This window comes from Agelaius tricolor, unplaced genomic scaffold (assembly GCF_023055355.1).
Source record: "Agelaius tricolor isolate 1412-34295 unplaced genomic scaffold, bAgeTri1.0.p SCAF_35, whole genome shotgun sequence".
Lineage (NCBI taxonomy): Eukaryota > Metazoa > Chordata > Aves > Passeriformes > Icteridae > Agelaius > Agelaius tricolor.
The window spans coordinates 3,615,942-3,641,331 of NW_027269295.1; the positions used below are offsets into that span (position 1 = coordinate 3,615,942).

Here is a 25,390-nt window from a genome sequence, read left to right on the forward strand (position 1 = left end):
GCAGACACTCCTAGCTGCAATATACTGATTTTATGGTATTTTTCCCCAGTCAGGACCCAGGTGCTTTAAATCACAGTTCCCCACAGACCAGCTGGAGCACATGGGCTGCCCTGACAGGGGTGCTGCTTTTCCTGTGGCTTTGGTCTGGCTGGAGCCTGGTGAGCCCTGAGCCCTTCTCCTCCCCCTGAGGGCAGTTTGCAGTGTCTGCTCCCTGTGCTGGGGACAGGTTGCCTGCACATCCCCCTGCCCAGGGACAGGCCAGCCCCTCTGCATGCTGCCAGCTGCTCCTTGAGGTGCTGGAGATGCTCCTGGCCTTTATCAAGTGGAGGGTGGCTTTCTGCTCTATTTAATTTCTTAATTTCTCTGCACCTTACCTGCCCAGTATCCCAGATTGCTGTCCCATCCTTGGGGCTGTCCTGTGCACACAAGTGGTGCCTGGAGGAGTTAAACCCATTGCATAACCCAGTGTTGCTGCTGGTGGCAGCATATTTTCCACATGATTAGGTTGTCATTTTGTTGGGGTTATTTTTAATGTTTTGCAGGGTTTTTTTGCTACTTTTGGCCTTGCCATTTTGGAACGGGGCTAATTTGGGATTTGTGGTGAGGCCTTGGGCACACTGGGCTGGTTGATTTTGTGAGGGGCAGTGTGGCAGTGCAGTTCCAGCTGTGCAGGGTTCAGTGGCAGTGCAGTTCCAGCTGTGCAATGTTCCTGCTCCCATGGCAGTGCAGTTCCAGCTATGCAGGGTTCCTGCTCCCATGGCAGTGCAGTTCCAGCTGTGCAATGTTCCTGCTCCCATGGCAGTGCAGTTCCAGCTGTGCAGGGTTCAGTGGCAGTGCAGTTCCAGCTGTGCAGGGTTCCCAGGAGGAGTGGGATGCTCCCATGGCAGTGCAGATCCAGCTGTGCAGGGTTCCTGCTCCCATGGCACTGCAGTTCCAGCTGTGCAATGTTCCTGCTCCCATGGCAGTGCAGATCCAGCTGTGCAGGGTTCCCAGGAGGAGTGGGATGCTCCCAGGTCTCTCAGGGACAGCTTATTTGCTCTCTAGAAGCTCTGTGAGTAATGCTCAGCTGCACAGCTGGGACTGAGGGTTGGAAAAAAGTGTTCCAACTGACCCAGCAGTCTTTGGGATTAGTTCTAGGTTTGGTTTTTTTTTTTCCCCTTTTTTTTTAATGCTTGGCCTATATTAAGCGTGTGGAAGTGTGCTGTGCTTGCAGGAAGAGTGTGGTTCCACTTCACAGACCCCAGCAGGGTCCAGTCTGAGATGGCCAGAGGAAAAGGGATGATGAGCTTGTGTTTGGAGGAGCCCCTTTGGCCCAGCCACACTCCTACAGAGAGAGGGAGGGAGAGAAAAGCAGGCAGCACATCATCAAAGGCCAGGAATAAGTGGGGTGAGATGAGCTGAGAGCCGTGTTACTGTCTGGAGGGGTGAGGATTTAGCAAATAATAATGTTTTGATTCATAATAATGAATGATTAAAGAATAATAAATAATCATTGCCAAACACTGAGCAACAACATAAAGTTCATTTAGGCTGGTGGCTGCAGGACCCAGGCAGTGAGCAGCAGCAGCCTGGGGTGGGGAGGGCTCTTAGAAGTGTGTTTTCCTAAAACCTCCCTCTCTGTGCCTGCATCACAGGAGCGTGCTGCATGTGGCTGATGCCTCCAGGAGCTTGCAGGGCACTGGGCTGATCTTGTGCTCACTCTGCCTTTGGGATATTTGCTGTGGGTGATGCAGAGCAGCTGGGGCTGGCAGGGGACAAGGCCACATCACCCCAGGGCACTTGGGGCACTTTGTCCTTCCTGCCAAGGAATGGATGATTCTTTGTTTTTTCTTAAAAAGCTGTTGGCTGAGGGAGTAGTTTTAAATTTGCTTCTCCTGAAGGACTTTGTTAGGCTGGAGCATCTTGCAGGGGAGACAAGCAGCCTGTCTCAGAGGGAAGCTGAAGGCTTTGGCTTTCTGAGCAGATACAGACAGAATGAGAGTGAGACCACAGGAGCTCCGTGGCTGCGTGGGTGTTGTCTGGCACAGCTTGTCTTGATGCAAAGTGTTGTGTTTTCCACAAGCCAGGGCCGGCAGGCTCTGATCTGCGTCAGCTGCAGCTCGAGGAGGGCACGTGGCAGTGGATGCCAAGGACTGCCTGTGTCTGCAGAGCCAGCCAGCTCCCCCCAGAACGTGGCTGGGCTGTCCACACCAGCAGTGTGCACAGGGCTGTCATTCCAGTGCTGTGGAGGAGTGGGATGTGTGGCTCTGACAGCCTTTAACAGCATTGCCCGGGCACAGGGCTGTGGGGTAAAAGCCTTTGTCACTCCCAGGCATGGGCTGAGGACTTTCTGGGTGCTGGGTCCTGCTCACACCCCCACAGCAGCATCCCTTTGCTGTGCCAGGTGGAGTGGGCAGGGATCTAGTGAAAACAGTAAACAGAGAAAGAAATTCCCAAATTTAATGTAATTATTGTGGAGGAAAATCCCACACTCCTCCTCCCACCCGGCCTGCTGGTACCGTGAGTCTCTGCACGTGCTTTACTCCTGCTTTGGATGCAGCAGGCAGCTCCTGTGATTCCTTGGCAGGAGTGATGCCTTGAGAAGGCTGAGCTAGGGCAGAGATTGGACAGAGCTAAAGAATTAAGTAGGGATTTATTAGAAGGTTTTAATGGGTACACCTTGGGCAGCACAAGAGCCCAGCCAGATGAACCCAAAATGGACAACTGGTCATAGGGTCTCACACTTTTATAAGTTCTGCCCCATTTGCATATTGGAGTTCATTGTCCAATTACAGCTTTAGGTTATGAAGTCCCACCCTGCTTGTTTTTCTCTCTTCAGCCCACGGTGTTTGTGCTCTTGGGCCTGAGATCTGGATCATTTGTCCTTGGTCCCCAGCTAGAGCAGGAATTGTTTTGTCTCCGTACTTTGTGCACAGAGCTCAGCATCCCCTCTTACAAAGCCCACTAAATGAACAGAGAATGTGAAAAATATAAAAGCTGGAAGCTGAGGCACCGGGAGCAGCACGTGTGAGCAGGCTGTGTGTCCCCCCAGGTGCAGAGGCCGTTGCCAGCCCCGCTCCCGCCATGACGGACGCTGCGCGCGATGCCGGCCCCAAGCAGGCGGCGCCGGCGCGGCCGGACAAGCCGGCTGCCGACTTCGGCTACGTGGGCATCGACGCCATCCTGGAGCAGCTGAGGAGGAAAGCCATGAAACAGGGCTTCGAGTTCAACATCATGGTCGTGGGTGAGTGAGTTGTTCCCCCCGTGTTGTCATTGTGCCACCACAAGGTTTGTCCCCTTTGGAGCCTCCTCGGGAGCAGCGCTGGGGGCTCTGCCTTGGCAGGTGGCAAACCTTGCTCCTGAGGAGCTGGCCTGGGGTCAGCTGGGGTTAAAGCTGTCCCTGTGATGGGGTCTTCATCCTCCTGCATCTTGGGGTGCATTGTCCATAGCACATCCCAGAGGACAGCACCTCAAGGGGCTTTCGGGAGAAGGAGCCTTGTCAGGTCTCACAGGAGCTCCCTTGACAGCTCTCCTGGAAGTCCTGCCCTGGTTTGAGCAGTCAGAGGCACATTTAAGGGCTCAAGGGGCTGCCCTGCTGCTGCTATTCCAGAACCCTCATCGCTGCTGGTACCTCCAGAAATTTGGGCAAAATTCCTGTTTGTGATTTTTTTTTTTTTTTGTATTCAGGCAGCCCTGCTACAAGTACCAGGGAAGAAATGCCAAAAGCAGTGATTTACTGATGGAAATAAAGAGCAGCAGGAGGGGTTTGCATAGCTCTGTCATTTGGCTCCATTGGGGATGTGCAGGGTGTCCCAGGGAGTGTCCACATGCAAGGAGGGAGGGCTGGAGGGTTGTGTGCCCAAATCCTGCTGCCCACAAGCTCCTGCTCGTTAGCTCTCCTGGGCTAATGACCACTGGCTACATCACTGCTGCTCTGGCTGCAGCTTCACTCTGGGGATCTCTGCTCCTGCAGCCCCCAAGCCCCCAAAGCCAGGGATGGCACAGCCCCTGACCTGCAAAATGGTGGAGAGCTGGGCAGACACTGTGGGACACCAGCCAAGGGGAAAAGTGAAAAGAAATGAGGCTTTTCTGCTCTTTTCCAGCTATTCATGTCTGACCTGGTGCTGTGGAGCCCTTGTGTGAGCTGGTGCTCCCTGGGGCTGGGCTGGTCAGGTAGCAGCTCTCCCTGCCTGTGTCTGCCAGGGGAGCTGCAGGGGGATGAGGACAGGAAATCCCAGGCAGTGACCTGTGGTGTGGTGATGGGGCCTCACCATCCCTTACCCTCCTGGGAGGAGCTGTGTAAGGCTACAGGTGTGATGGGCATCCTGGAGGTCTGCCTGGGGTTGTGGAAGGGTCTGATCCAGAGTTTTTGCTAATTCTGTGAAAGATTTCAGTGTGCTGGAGCTTTCCAGCAAGCTCTGTGGGTGCTCAGCCTTTCCCATTGTGATACTTTGATTCCCTCTGCAGGGAAGGGTCCCTGGGCTGGGTGATCACAGCAAGGCTGGTCAGTGCAGACCTGTTAGAACCCTGCATGCTGAGAATTTTAGACTTTCTATGTTAAAAGGCACAGACCCTCAAAAGAGCACTACAATTGACCTGAGGCCATGGAGAAAGCTTCCAAAAAACCAGAACCACTTCTTCGGAGGCATTTTAACAAATCCAGCAGTTCTTTGCTGCAAACAGAGGAATCACTGCACTGGTCCTGGGAGCCTGAAAGAGAGATTACCTGTGCTGAGCTCCCATTTCCCTGCTGGAGGAGGCTCCCATCCCTCCAGGAGCAGGCTCCCATCCCTCCAGGCTGAGGCTGTGCTGCCTCAGCACCTCAGCAGTGTGCTGTGCAGATGGGGAGGGATGTTCAGGAGCAGCTCTGCCTTGGCAGCACTGTGTGTGGTATGGAGGCCTGTGCTGCAGCGTGCCTGGAAAACATTGTTCTGCCCTTGGCAGGAGCTGGGCTGGCTGTTTACAGGCTGGGAATTCAGGGCAGCATAAACAAGTGGAGCTCTGGCCCTCCCAGAAGATGCAGGAGGAGCAGCACCTCGGGGAAGGGGCAGCAGCCAGCCCTCACCCTGCTGTGCCTCCCTGGGGATGGGGTTGGCTCCATCACACCCATCCAGCCTAAACTGGGATTGTTCCAATCTCTGTCTTCCAGGGGGAGGTGACTTGTCCTGCAGGGGAGCTGGGAACTGAGCATCACTGCCATGTGGGGGTCACTGCTCACTGTGTCCCTGTGATGGGGCTTTGTGAAAACCCTTTCCCCACTATAGCAAGGTCCCCATTCAAAAAGGATTCACAATCCCAGAGCTGAGAGGGGGCTGCAGGCCATGGTCAGCTTAGTCCCTTGTCCTCTAAAGTTGCAGAGAAGAAGAGGAATGTCTGAACTTTTAAAAATCCCAACCCTAAAGCACAAATTTTGCATTCAGTTTTCTGTGCAAAGCAGCTGGAAGGAGAGCAGAGGTGGCCAGGCTCAGCTGTGCTTTTCCCACTGGATTTCAGTTGTGGGAAAGGCAGTGGGCTGCAAACCAGGGCTGTTGGAAGGGAGCTCTGCCCTGTGCTCAGCTGCCTGTGTCACACCCTTAGGGTCCCCAGCTGCACCCCAGTGTGGCTCAGTGAGTCCAGCCTGTGGCTGTGGTGCCAATGGGACATCACATCCTGGCTGCTGGTGGCTCTCACCTCTGGTCCTTTTGCAGGCAGCGCAGCTGCAGCAGCTTGGACAGACACAGAGACCCACTGCCTGGAGCTCTGGCAGTGTGTCCCCCTGATTTCACCTGTCCCCACTGTGTCACCCTGATTTCACCTGTCCCCAGTGTGTCACCCTGATTTCACCTGTCCCCACTGTGTCCCCCTGATTTCACCTGTCCCCAGGTGCTCCATTGAACAGTGTGCAGTGAGAGCTCTGTTGTGGCCCTGCATGCCCAGCTCCAGGCCTGTTAGTGCTTGGTCCTGTGTTTTTAGGGAGCAGGGGACTGGGAGCACTTCCCCCCAGCTTGGTCCATGTGTTTCTTACAGCCCCACAGTGACACTCAAAGAGAGTTTTCCTGTGCTGGAATGCAGCCATTGATGATGTTGCAAACTCAGGTGTGAAATTGCTGTTTGATCAGGGAGTTTGATCAGCAGCCCAGTGCTGCTTTGGCAGCCTGGATGGGCCAGGACCCTGAAGGATGTGGGTGAAACCCTTGCTGACTCTGCTCAGGGACACTCTGTGGGACAAGGGACATGCTGGTGACACCGCCATGATAGTTGGCTGTAACATCTTGGCAGAACGGGGCCATTGGGTCCCCATGGTGTGTGTAGGATCTCTGCAGTGTTTGCAGGGGGCCCTGGGTTTTCAGAAGTTAATTTTTTTTTTTCTGCTCCCTGGGTTTTGAAGAGTTAATTCTGTTTTCTGCACTCTGGAAAAATTCTTCTCCAAGCTTATGGGACAGCTGTTCCTGGAGAGTCAGGAGCTGCTGCTGTCCTTTCCACACAGATCAGCATCAGCTCTGGGATATAAAGCATGAAAATGCTTTTTCTAAAAGCTGTTTTTCTAAAGTTGTGGAATCTCATGTGCTTCTTGGGCTGTTGTTTGTGGGATTCAGAGAAGCTCCTGGCGTGGACCTGTGTCTGTGCAGCCAGCTGGGCTGATTGCAGCAGCAAGTCTGTCAGGGAAGCAGCAGCAGATGCAGCAGGCCTGAGGTTTGTAGGATTGTTGCTGCTGTTAGTCCTGTCCAGATAAAGGCTTGCCAAGCTGCTCCAAAGCCTTCCCTGTGGAACTGGACAGAGCAGACTGCAGGAGAGTGAAGGCACACTTGGGATGCTTTTTCCTGGGGTTCCCTGGTTCCTATGCCCTGCTGAGCATCACCACAGCCCTTCAAACATCCCCAGCACTGTCTGCCTGTCCTTGGGTTGCTGGGGTTTTGCCTGGATGCAGGGAACCAGCTCTTGGTTTGCTGCTTTGGAGCCAGGGAGGGACTTTGCTACCTGCAGCATCCTCCTGGCTGGGCTGGGCTGGAGCTCCTTGGCCTGGGGGAGCTGCAGGGGAGCAGCTGCTCCTTGTCCCTCCTTCCCTCCATCCCTCTGGCAGATGTGGTGCAGGCTGAGTCTGTCAGCAGCCCCATCCCCTGGCCCCTGACAGAGCAGGGAGTGCTGACTCTGGGTTATCCTGCTCTCTTCCAGGTCAGAGTGGCTTGGGGAAATCCACGTTAATCAACACTCTCTTCAAATCCAAGATCAGCCGGAAATCTGTACAGCCAACTGCTGAGGAGAGGATCCCCAAGACCATTGAAATCAAATCCATCACTCATGGTGAGGCCCTGCAGGTCCCACCTGCTGCTTTGGCTTTAGGTCCTGCTCTGCCTTGTGTCTCTGAGGACTCACAGAGTTTTGAACCTCCACAAACCTCCACTCTTATCTCTCTAAATGGGGTTTTACCATCCAGAGATGCTTGCAGGGCTGAGAAAACATCTGGGTTTTATTTATTCATCAGCATTGAGTTAATTGTGTTGGAAGGGGCTGTGGGAGTGGCATTTCAGGGTTGGAAACGGGGCTGGATCCCTTTGGATGGCTGCTTTGTGCCTCTGAGGAGCTGTGAAGTTGCATTTCTCCCCTGAGACCAAGCTCCAGCCCTGCAGCTGATTTTGGGAGGGTGGATTTGGCCAGAGCACCCATCAACACTCCCCTCACACAGCAGCTTTGCTCTCTTGCAGAGATTGAGGAGAAGGGCGTTCGCATGAAGCTGACGGTCATCGACACGCCGGGCTTTGGGGACCACATCAACAACGAGAACTGGTGAGCTGCCCCTCTGCCCTGGGTGCAGGGGGAGGGCAGGGGACCCCCAGCACCCCCTGACCCTGTGCCAGGAGGGCTGGAGCCTGGAGCTGTGCCCCCCTGCTCCGTGGGCAGCAGGAAGGAGGTTGTTGTGGTGGCAGAGCAGTGCCATGCTCCCCGTGAGAGCCACAAACATCCTGCTGTTCCAGGCATGAGACAACCTTTGTTTGTGGCAGGGAGCAGCTGTGTGCCAGCAGGGCCAGTCCCCAGACCCTGCTCATGTGGCTCTGCAGGCTGAACTCTGCCTGGCATCCCTGGCACAGTGTCTGGCCCTGTGGGATGGCCCCTGGGCTGGGCAGGGCTGGCCCGTGGCAGGGACATTGTCCCCACCACCAGCTGGCCTGGGCTTGTGGGCTTTGTTTCTGCTCTTGCTCCTGTGCTGTGGCACCCTGCAAGGAGCCAGGAAATGGTTCCAGCTCTGTGCTGCTGCATAGCCAGGTCCAGGAGGAGAGAAGGGAGCAATTTTTAGGCACTTGCTTGTCTAAAGCAGCCAGTAAACCCCTCCTGCAGCAGTGTGTGGAGCTGCTAAGCAGCAAACACCTGAGGTTTGTGATTTAGGAGATGCTGAGCATCCCAGAGTGGTCCAGGTCCCTCACACCACCCTGTGTTGCCCTCTCTCTGCAGCTGGCAGCCCATCATGAAGTTCATCAATGACCAGTATGAGAAGTACCTGCAGGAGGAGATCAACATCAACAGGAAGAAGCAGATCCCTGACACGAGGGTGCACTGCTGTATTTATTTCATCCCAGCCACGGGCCACTCGTACGTACCCTGCTCTCCCTGCTCCCCTCAGCCCCCTCTCCATGGCCCAGCAGCTCAGCCCTCAGGGCACTTCTGCCCAGGATCCTCCCATGGTTTTTGGGGCTTGAGGAGCTCGAGGACAGCTTGAAGCCATCCTCAGGAGGCCTTGCAATAACACAGCAGAGCTGCTGTACCCCTGAGAAATGAGGTGTTTCCTCTTCTGAAGGGCCATGAAATCCTCTCTGAGCTGCTGTCTTTGCTGTGGTCACCTGGCTTGCTTGACCAAGGATGGACCCAAGTCTCAAACTGGATGGAGAGGCTACTTTTGCATGCTGAACATTAATTTTTTTTTATTTGTAAGGGGAGAAGCCACTTTTCCTTGTGCTTCCAAGGCAGTGAACACCATCACCCCATAAGGGTATTTTGTAGGTTGTTTGACTAGTCTGCAAGAGGGATGCTGTTTATTCAGCCCAGAGTTCTCCTGGCTCTGGCACTTCTCAAGTGACAACATCAAAAGGCCCAGATCTCGCTCTATTTTTTTTTTCCCTTTTCTATTTTTCCCCCCTCCTAGGCACACAGCCCACCCTGAAAATCTGGGGCACTTAAAATGTCTTGAAAAATGTGACTTAAAGTATCACAACAGAAAACGAGACCTAAGTTTCCTTTTGATTTGTGTCAATTCCTTCCACTTCTGGCTCTGTCTGCACTGGGGATGTTTTTGGGTCTGTTTTCAAAAGTAAACTTAAGCCTCCAGCACTGCATTAATGTCAGCCTTTTCCACTTCCCCATGTGGAGATTGATTCCAATAGAAAAGACTTTGTTTTGCTTCTGTCAGTGGGTAGACCAAAAATGCATCCTTCACTGGAATAAAATGCCTGCATGGGCCAGTAATGCCCCTCTTGTGTAACTGATCAGGAGCAGAGGGGCTGATGAAACATTTATGATTGAAAACAATAAAACAGAGAAGCTTTCAAAGGAAAATGACATTTTTAGGCCAGTCTAACGTGTTGGTCCCACTAATCTCAGCCCAGATCTGCAGCCCCTGCCTCGGCAGGTCTGACTTGCAGCTTTAGCTGTGCTCCAGCCTTTCCTCACCCCTCTGGCTGTTTAACTCTTCAAGAACAGGTCTGATGCTCAGAGGGGGGTGTGCTGGGTGCCTGGCAGTGCAGGCAGGGATGTGGAGCCCGTTCTGTGTCCCCTGGTGGAGCCTCTGCAGCCGCGCTCTGGTTTCTCTCACCCGCCGGCCAACAGCAATTGTGTGGATTTTCAGCTGCTTTTTTTCCTTCTCTCCAGTGAACATGTGTTTCCAATATGTGAGTGAGCCCAGCAGTTGGGGGCTGTTGTTGCTGAGCCTTGTGCTGATCCTCTTTGCCTGCAGGCTCAGAGCCTGGCTGGGGCTGTCCCCACTGTCACCCATCCCCTCCTGCCACCTGAGGGACAAACCCCACTGGAGGTTGATGGGAAATTTTGCTTCTCTGGGAGCTCAAGCAGGCTTTGGGGTTCCTTTCTGCTCTCTTGTGAAGTCCAAATTATGTTTTTCATCATAGTGGACAAGCTTTCCCCAGCAAAGAGTGATGTGGCCACCACTCCTGCAGGGTGGAGCTGCTGTGACAGTGCTGTAGCAGAGGATCCTGTGGGGGAGCCTTGTCCTGGGGGTGTCACACACAGCTGGGTGCAGGTTTGTGCCCTGGCTGAGGCAGCAGGTCCATGGTCCCTTGCAGCAGGGTATGGGAAGGGCATTGCTGTGGTGCCTCTGCCCTCTCCAGGGCTGACTGGGAGGATGGCAGTGCCTGGTAGGGCTGTAGGGCCTGCACTGGGGACATTGTGACCCAGCCCCAGCATGTCCCCATGGCCCCATCCACATGCTGCACTCTCCATCCCAGGTGCCTGCTGCCCCTCCTGGGCTGTGCCTACACGGGGTGTTGGTGTTGCCTGGGGAGCTGCTGCTGGTGATGTGGGTGGGCATGGCACAGAACCCCCTGTGCAGCTGGCTTAAGCCTGCCAGGGCACTGGGTGAGAACTTGCTTTTTCCTAGATAAAAAAGAGTGAGGGATAAAAAAAAAACCCCAATGTTGGTGCAGAGATCTGGAGGCCAGAGCAGAGGATTGCTTGGCTCAGTTTCAGTCTGGCCCTCCCATCCAGGCAGCTCCAGGGTTAATCAGCAGAGAAGTTTCTGCTGCACAGGGAGTTCCCAAGGGAGTTCAGGACAGGCTTTGCAGCCCATGCAGTTCACACAGAGCCTGTAACACTCCCATGTACCCGTGCCTGTGAAGGCTGAGGATGGTGCTGCCTGGGGCTTCCACCCAATAAATATCCCTGCTCTGAGCCCTGCAAAGCTCAGTTCAGCTCAGGAATGGCTCTGGAACTCTGCCTGGCCTCATCAGCACCTCTCCTGCCTCTGCCAGGGCTGGTGGCTCAGGAACTGCCACCCACTCCCTCTTTCCCCTCTGGCTGCCCCTCTCAGGTGCCCAGCAGCTCCCTGGAGCAGGTGATGGGGCTGGGCAGCTGCTGGGTCCTCACTGGTGTTTGCTTAACACACAGCTCAAATTCCTGCTGTTAGTTTGGTCTGGGGCACAACCAAAAGGAAATAACTTCAGAGCTCACTGTGGATTTTGATTCCTGTAACAGCATTTCAGAGGAACCAGCAGGAATGAGCCTGTGCTTAGATCCTGTCTGTGCACAGTGACAGAAATAACAATGTGTGTCCTGGGCACCACAGTGTGTGCCCAGCCCTGGCAGGGCATGCCCAGCTGCACAGCCTCCCCCAAGCCCACAGCAGGAGGGGATGAAGGAACAGCCTGGAGTGGTTTGAGCCCATGCTGCACCTCCTGCTCCAGCCCATCCACTCCCCTTTGAGATCCTCCACCCCTCCCAGCAAAGCCCAGAATGTGTATGTTGTAAGTTAATAATATCAGAGACCATTTGGGGAAGATGAAAATAGATTAGTTTGTTTTTTTTTTTTTTTCTTGAGTCTTCCCTTCTCTTCTGTGATGTGCTTGGAGCAAACAGCACTTGTCACCACCATGACATTAATCCATGGTGTCTTCACATGAATGTGATGTGTAACTGCAGGCAGGCATTGTTCTTAGTGAAAAGTTTCATTTCCTTGTACATAATTAAAGTTTTGGGGGAGCTACCTACCTAGCCGGAGTTGATAGGATATCTAGAAACTTGCAGAAAGCTCCAACACCACAGCTTGCTCTGCTGGGGAGTCTCAGGGTGGTGCAGGGAGGTGATTTCTGTGCATGAGGCACTTGCAGGAGCCCATGGGAGCAGCAAGTCCTGTCAGAGGTGCCTGGATGCAGATGGACACATGGACACTGTGCCTGGGGCATGCTGCTGGACACAGCAGGGGTGTGGGCAGGCTCTGGCTCTGCCTCCTCTCTGGCTCTCTGTGGCATCCTCTGGATTGTGAGGGATCTGAGGGATGGAGCTGAGCTTTTAACATGTAGATTGAGCTGAAACTCTAATGTCTGCCTGATTGTGGATTCATGCTCTATGTGCATCCTGGTCTTTAAAGGAAAAGCTGATGAAAGAGGCAGGAACACAGACTCAGTGGGGAAGAAGCTTTTAGAGGAGAAAATTTGTTTGGAAAATAGCAAAGAGAGAGGAGGGGAAAGAATTCTGCTGGGAAAGGAGCATTACTGCATTACTTCCTTGGAGGTCTGGGAAATACATTATGCAGAGCTCCAAACAATGTTTGCCAGCAGCAAGTCAGCTTAGATGTGTCCATGGGGGGTTCCTTGTGGTTTTTTCTATTCTTTTTTCCCTTTAATAGCCAAAATCTCTCTTTCCTGGGGCCCAGGGTGATCTGTGACCCTGTGTTTGCGTTAGGACCTCGTTTGTCCTGTGTTAATGATGTGCTCGGGGCTGTGTGTGCTGTTGGTGTGTGAGGACAGGATCCACCTGGCTCCATCCCTGGGGGAGGGGATGAGCAGGGCAGGGTTCAGCTGGGTCACCACTGCTGGCTGCTCTGGGGCACCCCTGAGCTGCTGTGTTCAGTCAGCTGGGGCTGAGTGGGTCCCAGGGGCTGGGGCTGAATGGAGCCAGGCAGAGGTGTCCCATGGGATGGGGACACTGCCTGGTGGCTGCTGAGGGGCAGGATCAGTCCCTTCCCCTCTGCACTCCTGTGCCTGGGTCTGCAGGGGTCTCTGAGCCCTTTGTAGGGCCCAGGGAGACCATGGGGGGTTTGGCAGTGGGTGCTCTCTTGGCCCTTCAGTGAGGGCTCATTTCAAACACCTCCTGCCCAGAGGTGATCCTTGACCCTGGGGCCTCCAGGTTTCCTTTTCAAGGCAGCACCTTCTCAACTGTGCTGCATGTCCCCATCACCTTCAGAGCCACCAAGGGGGACCTGCAGCACCTGGAGGTGTCCCAAGGAGGGTTTTCTCCTGGTTTGGGACCCAGCAGTTCAAACACCTTCAGAGAGGACTGAGGAGCAGGGGGCATGATGATGGCCAGGTGCCTTCATCACTATCTGCAGCCTTGGATGTGGAGCAGTGTGGAAGTGGAGCTGTCAGCAGGGAGGGATTTCCCAAGGCACTGATCACTGCAGGGGTTATGCAATCCCTGCAGCTTTCCTCTGCTGAGACTTTTGTTGTAGAGATTTTCTGACATTTTTGCCCTCTGGAACAAGCAGCATCTCTTCTGTGCTCTGTGAGCCCCTGGAGAATGTCCAGAGCTTTTTTTAATCCCAGCTGATGAATGTGAGAGGCACTCCCAGCTTGTGCATAACCACAGACTTTAAGTAAACTCTTTCTTACAACCTTTTTGTATGACCCTTTGAAAGAGATCTAGAGACTAATATGAATCACAGATTGCTGTGTGAAATTGATGGAGAACTTAAAGGCTCTCTATATCAAAATCCTGTGCAGGCATATGATAAAGCTTCAGCATCAAGTTTTCTGGATTAAAAAAATATATATCTGGATATATCACTTTGAACAACATGAATATTTTGCATAAATATTAATTTACATTTTATTGCTTTTGTACCACCAGTGTAACAGGTGCTTCCAGATACTCTGGGAGCAAATGATGAAGCAGATATTAATTGAGATATGCACAAATACTCTCAGTAAGTTGTCCCAAGCAGCTGGTGCTCAACACAGGGGGGAAGTGTGAGCAGGGATGGTCACCTGTGACCATTTCCATGTTGTGCTGTCCCTGAATGGTTGGTGACAGCTTGGATAGAGCTGGAGCAGGTTTGGGTTTGTACCTGGCCCTGCAACCAGCATTGCCCTGCTCTCATCCCAGCTCCACCAAGGACACCAGTGGCTCTGGGCGAGTTCCTGCAGTCCTGTGTGGGCCTGCAGAGATAAAAGCCCTCTGCCACTTGATGGGGCTTTGTGAGGGCTCACAGCGGCAGCTTTGAAAGGGAAATGTTTAAAGTGCTTTCAAACCCTCTTTACTTGTCCTATCTGAAAGGAAGCGATTCCCTCTCTGTCTGCTCTTTGAATGCCTCTCCCTGCCAGGGGATTGCAGCAGCAAATCCCCCTTTTCCTGCTATTTTCCAGAAGTGCAAATCCCCTTTTTCCTGCTGTTTTCAAATCCCTTTTTTCCTGCTGTTTTCCAGGCTCCGGCCGTTGGACATCGAGTTCATGAAGCGCCTGAGCAAAGTGGTGAACATCGTCCCGGTGATCGCCAAAGCCGACACGCTAACGCTGGAGGAGAGGGACTACTTCAAACAACGGGTAGGGGGCTGCTGGCCCTTCCCTGGGCTCCCCTCTGGGCTGGCCCATCCCCTGCTGCCCCTCGTGGCTCTCCTGGCAGGGCTGTGCAGGCAGGGCCTGGCCCGCAGCCCAGCGCATTCCTCCGGCTGCAGCTCGGAGCGATCCCGCGTGGCTGCAGGGTAGGCCTGCTCTCCAAGCACTTCCTTGTGTTTCTCTTGGATCTTTGTCAGTGCAGGATAAGTTTGGAGCTTCAAGCCTGTTTCTGCTGCCTCCTTTGTTGTTGTTGTTGTTGTTATTTTCAGGCTGGTTTCTGTTGTTTTGGGAGGTTGATGCACGTAGGGGCTGGAAAAGCCTCCCTGTGCAGCATCGTGCACTGATACAGGAACCAGTCAAAAACATGTGGGTTTGCTGAGCTCAGCTGGGTGAGGTTTAGGAGGGAAGAAAGGTATGAAATTCCCGTGGTTGGGAGCTGAGGAGGGGCTGAATCCACAGCAAGGCATGGGCTGTGCTCTCAGAGGTGGAGGTGGCTCATTTGGGGGTTTGGTAAGGGACTGTAAATCCCTTTGTGTGGGTGGTGGATGTGGCTGCAGGCGTGAGGGCCTCAGCATTCCCTGCAGAAGTAAAAACCACCAAGCTCCTTGATCCATGAGTCTGACCTGGGAGAAGTAAAGGGAAAGAGAGTCTTGCCAAAAGGGTGGGTTTAGGGGCCACTCCTTTGGTTATGGACAGCTTAGCCAGGGGTGGTTCCATGCCCCCTTGCAGGATAGGGTGAGCTGCTCCTTCCCACACCAGTGTGGGAGTCTCTCCTTCCCAGTTCTTAATGAGCAGCATCAGGCACTGAAATTCCCAGTCTGGTTTTGGGGGCTAATCCAAACTCTCCAGGCAATTTCCTTGGCTAGAGGCTGGCAGAGAATGGAGCTGAGGGGTGACCCAGGCTGGGCTGGCTTGGCTTGTCAGGCTGTTTGCACAGAGCTCTGCAAGGAGCTGGTGAGGGGACACAGAGAGGGGAGTCCGTGGTGCCACATCTGCTCTCTGTGGTGACTTCTGCAGGCTGCTGGCTCCATTCAGAGGTCACCAGTGCACACACCCCTGTGTCTGGAGGTGACTGGCTGGCTCTGGCACTACAAAGTCAGTCTGGGGCCTCAGATGTCACCTGGGCACCCTTGGCTGCTGATACCATGGGGACAGTGCCTGGCTCTGCTGCTCTGCACTGGCTCAGCACAGGATGAGCTCTCCTTATCTCTGATTGCTTCCTGATTATAACCAGACCTTCCAAATCCTTTCAGATGGAGGGAGAGCATGTCACCACATGGTGTGTTTGCTCCCAGCAGATGAGAGGACAGGAAATCAGGCCAGCTGGGCACAGGCTGGGACCTTTTCCACTCATTCATTCCAGTGTGCCTGCATGTGTGCTTCCAGAAGCAGAGCCCTGGCTGCATCTGGGCTGTAGCTGGTTCAGAGAGATGGTAGATTTTGGGTTTGGAGATGTGGAGCCCCAGCCTGGCTGCAGCTTGGTGCCAGTGCTGTGCTGAGGGAGTGGGATGTGCTCCCTGGAGTTGGCCTTGTTGGGTTGTTCCCCTAAACTCGGTGTGGGGGTTTGGTGGGGGTAGGAGGCTGGCTGGGGGCATCCCCTGGGCTGGACCCACTGCTCTGCCAGCCTGCACTGTAGGACTGGGGTGGAGCTGTTGCCATAGGAAGTGGTGGGAGCTGCTGCCAGCCTGAGTTGGGGTTTGCAGCATTGTAGGAGGAGGTTGATCCTTCAAGCTCCCCATGAGCTGAGCCTCCACCCAGGAATCAGATTCCAGCATCTCTTGGCCTTGCACAAAGTCCTTAGAGTCTGCCCTTCCAAGCTGTGTCCTTGTCCCCTCAGATCAAGTTCCTTTTCCAAGGAGTGTAAACAAACAGCAGAGAGCAGCTTTTCACCTTTGTGTTACAAGCCTGCAGCTGTGTTCCCCTTTACTGGGCAGCTTGGGTTGTCTTGTTTGTCTTTTCCAATCCCCAAACAACATCCAGCTCATGTAACTTCATCTCCCTCTCTGAGCTGTGTCTTTGGCACCAGGTTCTTGCAGAGGTTCCAGGGCAGGCTCTTGGTGGGTGTGTGGCACAGGGCTCTGTCCCCAAAGGGGGCTGTGTTTAGGATGGAGAGGGAGATGCTGCTGCTGTGACTGGTGGGCATCACTCAGAGACCCTTCAGGGAGCATCTCCTGTGCCTGCCTGTCCTTCACCTGTGCCTGTGCTCTTCCCTCCTAGATAATGGCTGATCTCCTGGCCAATGGCATCGATGTGTACCCCCAGAAGGAGTTTGATGAGGACTCTGAAGATCGGCTGGTGAACGAGAAATTCCGGGTCAGTGCAGGGACAGACCTGCAGCTCCAGGGCTGGCCATGACCTGGGGGTTCCCTTCCAAAGGCTCTGTTGTCTTCCCAAAGCTGCTGTGCCCTGTCCATGGGGTCTGCCCAGCAGCAGGGACCCTGCCAGAGCTCAGGGCAGGGGTGGAAAGAGGGTGGGGAAGGTGGGGAAGGTGTCCTGTCCATGCTCCTTCCCCATTTCCACCCTGCCAGGTGTGTCACAGACATCTTTTATGAAAAATCCTTTCCTTAGGATTTTTCCTCCTGAGAAGCTGAGAGGCCTCAGGAACAATATATAAACAATGATTATCTGCTGCTGTGGAATGCAACAGGTAGATTTTTGATTGGCACATGTTAGATGTTTCTAATTAATGGCCAATCACAGTCCAGCTGGCTCAGACAGAGAGTCTGAGACAGCTGCCTTTGTTATCATTCCTTCCTATGCTACTCTTTGCCAGCCTTCTGATGAAATCCTTTCTTCTATTCTTCTAGTATAGTTTTAATATAATATATATCATAAAATAATAAATCAGCCTCCTGAAACATGGAGTCAGATCCTCATCTCTTCCCTCACCCTGAGACCCCTGTGAACACGGTCACACCAGGTGCCCTCAGCAGAGGGTCCATGGCCCCTTGCCCTGCCCCAGGCTCAGGGAGCAGAGGTGCCTGCCCATCCCTGGCTAGGGCAGCAGCTTTCCCAGCACTGGGATGGAATCTCACCTGTAGGCTGCCTGATCTGGCAATTCCACAGTGCAGGAATCAGCCAGCAATTTTTTAGCACATCAAAGTGGATTGGACAAATTCAAGGAAGAAAAATGTCTTTTAGGAACTCTGAAGTTCAAAGACACCAACTTGGATCAGGAAACGAGTTTACCACAGGTTGCCAGATGCTGGGGGCAATTCCCAGGGAAGCTTTGGGATACCTTTGCTCCAGCTGTACCTGGTGCCTGCCAGTGAGGGACTGGACTAGGCTGGGTTTGGGCTGGTTTTAGGCTGGGCACATGTGCAGGAGATGCTGGTACCCAGTCCTGGGCTGCCTGTGGGCCCTGGCAGGCAGCACTGCTCAGAAACATCAGGGGCAAACCAGCTCATCCCATGAAACGCCCCTGGAAACAGCAGGATGTAGGACTTTGCTCACTGGTTTGGTTTCCTGACCACCTCTCAGAAGAAATCCCAGCCTTGTTTTTCTCTTTCCACAGGAAATGATCCCATTTGCAGTGGTGGGCAGTGACCAGGAGTACCAGGTGAATGGAAGAAGAATCCTTGGGAGGAAGACCAAGTGGGGCACCATTGAAGGTACCTGAGCCCACATCCCTGCCCTGGCAGGAGGCAATAAAGTCCAAAACCAGCAGTAGAAGTTGAGGTGGATGTGGTGCTTCCCTGCCCCTCCAAAAAAAGATCATTTTCCTGATGTTTGAGGACTGGAAACACCTTGGCCATTGCTCCTGTGCTGGGTTCCTGGGCATTTGTGTGCCTTGGGGGGCTGCTGAGTGCTGGAGGGGACATTCCTGGAGGTCTCCTGGCCTGCCTTGTGCTTCTTGCACAGTTAATTGTCTGATGGCAGGATTTGAGGGTACACCAGTGACATGCCCATGTCTCAAGCTCCTGTTAAAACCTTCCCCTGGCATCTGTACCCTCCACCAAGCCTTTGGTTGCTGCCCTTGTGGGATCTCTTCCATCTCCCATCTGCATCTCCCTTTTTTCTCCCCCATTTTACAGCCATGGTTTAAAGGCTAGATGAAAGCTCCTGGCTCCAGCACATCCACACATTTCCCTGGTGCTGGTTTCTGGCAGCCAGCTGGCTCATCTCCAGTGCCACCCCTCTCATCTTCCTCCCCTTCACTTCACAGGTTCCTCTCATTTACGAGGCTTCTTAATAGGAATCCTGTGTTGAGGGATGGTTTAACAAAGCTGCCAGGAAAATCACTGTATTTTGAAGCTCTGCTGCCCTCTTGTGCTGTGTCCCTGAACATTCTGAGTTCAATGGGATTCATTAAACCCTCACCTTCCCCTTGTGAAGGATTCTGCCTTCAGCACAGGGAGACCCCCAGGACACAGCCATGGCTACAGGCAGCCTTTGCACAGCAGTGTTGTTTGTGTTTTGCCTTTCCTGCATGATGTTTAGGGGTTGGACTCAATGACCTTAGAGGTCTTCTCCAACATAAAGGATTCTGCTATTTTATGTACAGGATTTTTGGGATAAAAAAAATAAATTAAAAAGGCATTCTTCCTCTAAATTGAGTAAAATTAGAGGTAGAACAGCAGCTGTCAGCCTGATTGTGGTGGAGCAGCACCCTTTGGTTTTTCCCTCTTGCAAGCACTCCTCCTCCTGCCAGCAGAGGCCTTTAGCAGCAGGAGTTCCTGTCCTTGCACAGCCCTGGCAGCCCTCACAGTGTGCTGGGATTCTGCAGGATGCTCATGGCTGAGCTACAGATGAAACTTCAGTGGAGAGCTCACCACAGCCCTTCCCCTGTCTTGCCTGGGGTTCTGGGGGTCCCAGTGTTGTGCTGGGGGTGCTGCTGGGAGCTCCTCATTGGTGGGACCCTGGGAAGGGGCGGTGGGTGCTCACTCAGACCTCACCAGGGCTGAGCTTTACAGCAGTAAAGGGGACTCCTGAGTCCTGCACTTGCACCCTGGGGTGCCAGAGCCCACCTGAGCCCCCCACACGCTGGGGAAGCCCCCAGGTGGTGCCATGGGGGCTCATTGATGGTTTCTGTCTCTCTTGCCAGTGGAGAACACAACACACTGTGAGTTCGCCTACCTGCGGGACCTCCTCATCAGGTCAGTGCCCTGTCCCCTGAGCCTTTGGTCACCAGGTGGCATCCAGGGGAAGGGGACAGCCCAGCACAGCTTGAAGCAGCTGCTCCTTTGCTCTGCTGCTCCATCCCTCCACCCATTCACCCTCCATCCCTGCCTTCTATCCTGGCCTGCTGCAAGGGGTGGCCTCACTCCTTGGGGGCTGAGTTCAGGGGGAGAGGAGCAGTGGAGGGCTCAGGACACACTCCAGGATTGCTGGCATGTGGCTCCAGCTTGCCTGCAAGCAGCTTTTGGTCTTAGTGGTCCCTCACCAGTGCCAGATCTCACCCCAGTTTGAAGATGTCACCCTTCACTGGGGTGTCACTGTGGGGGTGTCACTGTGGGGGTGTCACTGTGGGGTCTGGGTGATGGCTGATCCCTCTTGAAAGAAGTGTCCCTGCTGTTTTGGAGAGGGAGGCTGAGCCCCCTGGGCTTGCTAGAGAGGGGACATTGGGCTCCTCCCCAGTTTGGCTGCAAAGTCAACTCTGCACAGGTGATCTGCTGCTGGCTGAGTTGTGTGGGGCTACCAAACCTCAGCCCAGGACTGGCAGGGTGGGGATCTCCCTGTGTGGGTGTTGTGCAGCCACAGGTTCTGTGACCCCAGGCACAAATGAAGGCTTCAGCTCCTGCTGCCCAATAATGCTGCCAATAATTACCTTTACTTCCCTCCTGTGCCCTGAAGGAGGGAATTAACCAGCATTAACCAGCAAGGCAGGAGGGGATATTGGGCCTGGGGGTGTTTGGGGTGACGTGGGCTGGTGTGATTGCTCCATCTCCCTTCCCTGCAGGACACACATGCAGAACATCAAGGATATTACCAGCAACATCCACTTTGAAGCCTACAGGGTGAAGAGGCTGAACGAGGGCCAGAGCTCTCTGTCCAACGGCGTGGCTGACAAGGAGCTGGTGGCCAACGAAATGTAACCGTCCCTCCCAGCCAGGACCTCGCTCGCTCACGCTCGCTCTTTCTGCCCTCTTCCCCCTTTATTTTTATATAAATCCTCTGCCACTGTCCCTCTTGCCCTGCTCCCTGACCCCCTGCCATGTAAACTGACCAAATAACCAGACGTGGAGCGGGGTGGCCGCTCTCCCCCTGCTTTGTGCCATGAGTTTTGTGCTCGGCCCCCGGAGCGGCGTCCCTGGTCTGGGGACCGTCCCTCTGTGGAGGCTGGGCTCTCACTTGCTCCCAGCTATGGCCCCACAGCCACACCAGGGGAGCAGATCTGTGGGGCCAGCAGGGTTGGGGTGCCCTGGGAGCCCTTGCAGCCCCTCCATGCTGGGGCTCCTCTCCGTCCATGGAAGGTGAGGGCTCCTCCAGGTGGATGTAGCCTTCGGAAGCGAGGTACGGTAGGATGAAGGGAGCAAGCCAGTGCCATCCTTGTCTCCTGCAGCCCTCTGGGAGCCACCAGCCCCCAAACCAGCCCCTGTACCCTGTCTACATGCAATAAACTGGGAGTGTTTAGGTGTCACCTGGCCTGTCACCGACCCCCGGCCAGGCAGAGCCACCTGCTTTGGGAGAAGTGCCTTTTCAGACTGTGACCTTGCAATAGCGTGGGAGAGGGGAGGGAGGCTCTGCCTTGTCTGTCTCTGCAGCCTGCACAAGGCTGGGAACCTCCACAGAGACTCTCATTCCCTCTCCCTCGGGCCAGAGCTGTGGCTGATGTCCTGGGAACACTTGTGTATTTATTTGTCACTCAGTTGGGTGGGTCTTTGCCCTCTGAAGGCTCTGAGTGTGTTTGTCCTGAGGGGGCTGAGCGTGGAACTTTGTCTCTGCAAAGCAGTGCTGGGAGGCAGAGGCTTGTCCTGTCTGACCCTTGTGATTCTTGGGCTTTTCCCTACATCAGAGGAGGCTCTTGGGTAGCTGTAATTTCCTTTTCATTTCCTGGGTCCCCTGTGTGTCCAGGGAAGATGCTCCTGCTTTGCTGGTCCTTGTGCAGGGGGTCTGTGCATGTGCTGACCAAGCCCTGCAGCTGTGGGGGGGGGCTGGGGGGTGTTTGTGGGTGCTGCTCCCCCTGCTCTGCCCCCAGACCCTTCTCTCTCTGTGTGTCTCCAGTAAATCAGACCCTGCAAGCATTAGGTAGCACTGTGACCCAGGAGCAGGGGTTCCTGGAGCAAAGCTCTGCAGTCCTGCCCCTCTCCCCAGCTCCCCTTTGCCTTTCTGGTGTCCACCAGTCTCCCAATCCTCTCTAAGGGAAAAAAACTTCCTGCAAATCACCCATTTTTGGGGGCACACACTGAAGTGGCAGCGTGTCCCATCCTCTAGCACTGGAAGGCACCTGCAGAGCCCGCAGGGGACAGAGCCTGGCTCAGCACAGGAGGAGGGAGGAGGTTGCTCTCCCCTTGCTGGGGATGCCCAGGTTTTCAGGGGCTCCCCAGCTTTCCAGGGGCTCCCCACACATCCCCCCCCAGCAGCCAAAGGGGGGTGAATTGTGAAAATCCCTTTTCCCCTTCACTCACATCCCCCCTCCACAGCAGCCCCACGGAGCTGTTGGGGAACAGCAACTCTCTACTTGCTGACTTGCTATATTTTAGCAAAAACAACAACAACAACAAATGTATTAACTGAAAAAAAATATATATATATTTCAAGTGTTAAAAAAAAGACTGAAAGGGGAGAAAAAAACCTCTTGTGTGAGGCACTTCTGCAAATGCCATCTTAAACTTTTTTTTTCCTCTAGTTGGTATCTCAAGCTGGGCCAAGCAAGACACGCCGCTTTCTCCTTTGTAACCTGACTTTTTTTTTTTTTAAGGAAAAAAAAAAAAAAGAAAATAATACAATAAAAAAACCCTTCATCCAGATCTATTAAAAATGGCCTTTTGGGGGTTATAAGCATTATGAAAATTTAGTCCATTTTTGTATAAATAATAGTGTTTAATATGTATTTCCCAAAATAAATGTTTCGAATGCAAATAGAAGGAAGCTTGTTTGGAAATGTCTGTTCCCAGCCTTGGTGTAATCATTGCTGCATGGACCCTGTAGGGCTGGGGGTGATGGGAGAGTCCAGCCCCAGAACTGCCCTGTTTAGGGTGAAAGAGAATTCCTGACCCCCTTGACTCATCCCACTTCAGACACCTGCCCCAGGTACTCTACAAACTGCTGGAGCTGATGGGGGAGCTTTGGGATGGAGCCAGCCTGATCCTGAGGGAGGCAGGCAGGTGGATCCATCCCTGTGCTTCCATGGTGGAGCTGTTCCCACTGTGCTTCCTGCTGCTTTTCCAGAAGTGGTTGCCCCTAGTTCAGGGCCAGGCAGGAGCTCAGTGTTCACACCAGTGTGGCTTTGGCTCCACGGGCAGGTGGTCTTCAAACCCTTCATGGCTGCAGCCTTGGCCTTGGCATGCCCTTGGAAGTTGGCTTCCCCTGGAGGATTTGCCATCCTTAAAACCATGGTTTCCCCTGGTGTCTCACATGTGACACTGTCCCCTCTGGTTTAGTCCCAGTCTCATGTGTTTATTGTATTTTTCCCCCTGAGCAGTGGAACTCAGAAGCCACCTGGAGCTCTAAGTGACCCTTAGGCTGGAGCAAGTGACTTCCAGAGGTCCTTTCCAGGCTCAGCCCCTCTGGGATTCTGTGGCTGTGGGTCTGGATGGAAGCAAACCCAGCAGGGCAGCACTCAGGTCAGGTTCCTGTGGGGCTCTAGAGCACAGGACTGGCTTATGTACATTTGAACTCTGCTTTTGTGCTGTTATCTGGGTTTTGGTGCAGTGGATTGTCTCATCTCACGTGGCATCCAGTGATGGGACCCCTTTGCCCCAGTGCTAAACCCATCCCCACCAATACCCTTCCATTTCCTGAGCTGTTCTGTGCTTGCCTCACCCCAAATCCTCACCCCCACAGCTCACAAAGGATTCCAGGGTGAGAAGCAGCAAAATCAAAGAGTTCTCACTGCTGTAAGCAGAGCAAAACCCAGAACAAAAGCTCCTAGGGATGGAGCTGGAAAAATCAACGTGCAGTTGTAGTAACCACAAACACAGGCCATGGGCTTTGCTCCTGGAGGAACCTACAGCAGTTTTTCCCTATTTTGTGGTTTTTCTTGTGCTGGTATTTGGGGGGTTTTTTTGCTGTTTTCCTCATTGTTGGTGTGTGAGCCTGTGAGGGAGATGGGAGATGTGAGAGGATGCTCAGATGCTGGAATCTGAGTGTGCCCATGGAGGGACAGAGGATGCTCCAGGGCTGTGACCGTGTTCACAGGGGTCCAAGGATGAGGGAAGAGACGAGGATCTGACTCCATGTTTCAGAAGGCTTGATTTATTATTTTATGATATATATTACATTAAAACTATACTAAAAGAATAGAAGAAAGGATTTCATCAGAAGGCTAGCTAAGAATAGAAAAAGAAGGAATGATAACAAAAGCTTCTGTCTCGGACAGAGAGTCTGAGCCAGCTGACTGTGATTGGCCATTAATTAGAAACAACCACATGAGCCCAATCCCAGATGCACCTGTTGCATTCCACAGCAGCAGATAACCATTGCTTACATTTTGTTCCTGAGGCCTCTCAGCTTCTCAGGAGGAAAAATCCTAAGGAAAGGATTTTCCATAAAAGATGTCAGTGACACAGGGCTTCCCAGGAAGATTCTGGAATCTTGAGTGTGTCCATGGAGAGGGACAGAGGATGCTCCAGGGCTCTCCAGGCAGATGCTGTCCTGGTGACAGGTTGAGAAATGGATTGTGGATGGAGAGAGGGGAAATCAGGCAAAATTCCCCAGCTCAGCAGTGAGGGCAGCTTTTGTTTAGGCCAGAGGAGGAGCTCGAAGGGTCGGAGGTCCCTTCATGGGAATGGTGCAGGGAATGGCTTCCAGATGTTGGGAAGCTCCAGAGAGGTGGGGCTGGCCAAGGGAGAGCAACAACACCAGATGCTCTGATGGAACAGGGGCTTGTGTGGTGCTGTGGGAAAAATCCCAGCTGGGGGAAGGGCTGGCCATTGCAAAATTCCCCCTCGCTCCCCAGAGCCTCCCAGGAGTGACCTGGGAGGGGCTGGGTGGGGACGGTTTGGGCAGAGGAGGGCAAGGCAAGGAGCTGCTCCCCCTGCCCACACCCTGCAAGGGAAATGTGCCTCAGGATGGCAGCAAGGACCTTGCACTAATGGCTTATTGAGTGGCCTCACTTTAACAAATGAGGGAAATGAAGATGAGTGAGAGTTTAATTACCGAGCTGAACAGCTTTCCACAGCAAGGATGGGCCCTGCCTGCCTTGCCTGGCTCTGGCAGGGAGAGGGGTCCCCCCAGCACAGGGCTCTGGGGTGCAGGGAGGGCTGGAGATGGGTCAGGTTCCAAAGAGCATCTCCATCCAAAGAGGAGGACTATAAATAATAAGAATAAAAGGGAGTATAAATAATTAAAGCAGCTCATAGCGAGCAGTTCCCGAAACGTCTGCCTGATTTAAAAACTAATTACTTGGAGGGTAATCACCACCAGAAGTGCACATATTTACCCACAATGCTGCTCTTCCCTCCTCTTCCCTTCTCTCCCTTCTCCTGATTGCTTTCCCAGGCTCTGGCACAGACTTATCACTCACCCACAGTGCACAATAAATGGGCTTGTACTCGTCCATCTCCCTGATTAATTCCAGCACTGGAGACCTGCTCAGGGAGGATTAAATCCTCTCAGGGTGGGAGGCCAGGTGCTGGCAGGAGGGGAGGCTGAGCTGTGAGGTACCTGCAGAGCCCAGAGGAGCCCCAAAAGGTGAATTTGTGCTGCCAAAACCAGGGCACCAGGGGGATGTGGCATCCCCTGCTCAGAGTGAGCTGCTGCTCAGGGGCTCTGCTGGGCCATCCCTCACCCTCTGGGGTGTGCATCAAACCCTGAATTCCCTGGTGTGGGAGCTCCTCTGGGATGCATCTGCCTGTGATGTTCTTGCTGGGCTGCAGCAGCGCAGGCAGAGCTGCAGGGCTCCAGCTTTAATTGCAGAGAAGCTGCTGCACTGCAGCTGAAAGCTTGGGGAGGGTTGGATCATCCTCACCGTGGCTCCAGCAGAAAGGAGGGCTCGGCCCTGCACCCCCAACTCCTCCCTCGCACACGGTGCTGGTGCCAACCCTCCTGCTCCTTCCCACAAA

General features: G+C 53.7%; 1 protein-coding gene across 6 annotated transcripts in view; it reads left to right on the forward strand.

Annotated features, from left to right (window-relative positions):
• SEPTIN9 (septin 9) overlaps positions 1–22,252 on the forward strand; it is a 165,142-nt gene extending 142,890 nt beyond the window's left edge. For all 6 annotated transcript variants that reach the window (XM_071452605.1, XM_071452608.1, XM_071452607.1 and 3 more), the window contains 9 exons: positions 3,032–3,223; positions 7,132–7,260; positions 7,662–7,743; positions 8,407–8,544; positions 14,096–14,213; positions 16,443–16,538; positions 17,740–17,836; positions 19,270–19,321; positions 20,125–22,252. In XM_071452605.1, coding sequence (XP_071308706.1) covers positions 3,032–3,223; positions 7,132–7,260; positions 7,662–7,743; positions 8,407–8,544; positions 14,096–14,213; positions 16,443–16,538; positions 17,740–17,836; positions 19,270–19,321; positions 20,125–20,260 — 1,040 coding nt within the window. In that variant the 3' untranslated portion in view covers positions 20,261–22,252. The remainder of the gene's footprint in view (positions 1–3,031; positions 3,224–7,131; positions 7,261–7,661; positions 7,744–8,406; positions 8,545–14,095; positions 14,214–16,442; positions 16,539–17,739; positions 17,837–19,269; positions 19,322–20,124) is intronic.
• The last annotated feature ends 3,138 nt before the right edge of the window (positions 22,253–25,390 follow it).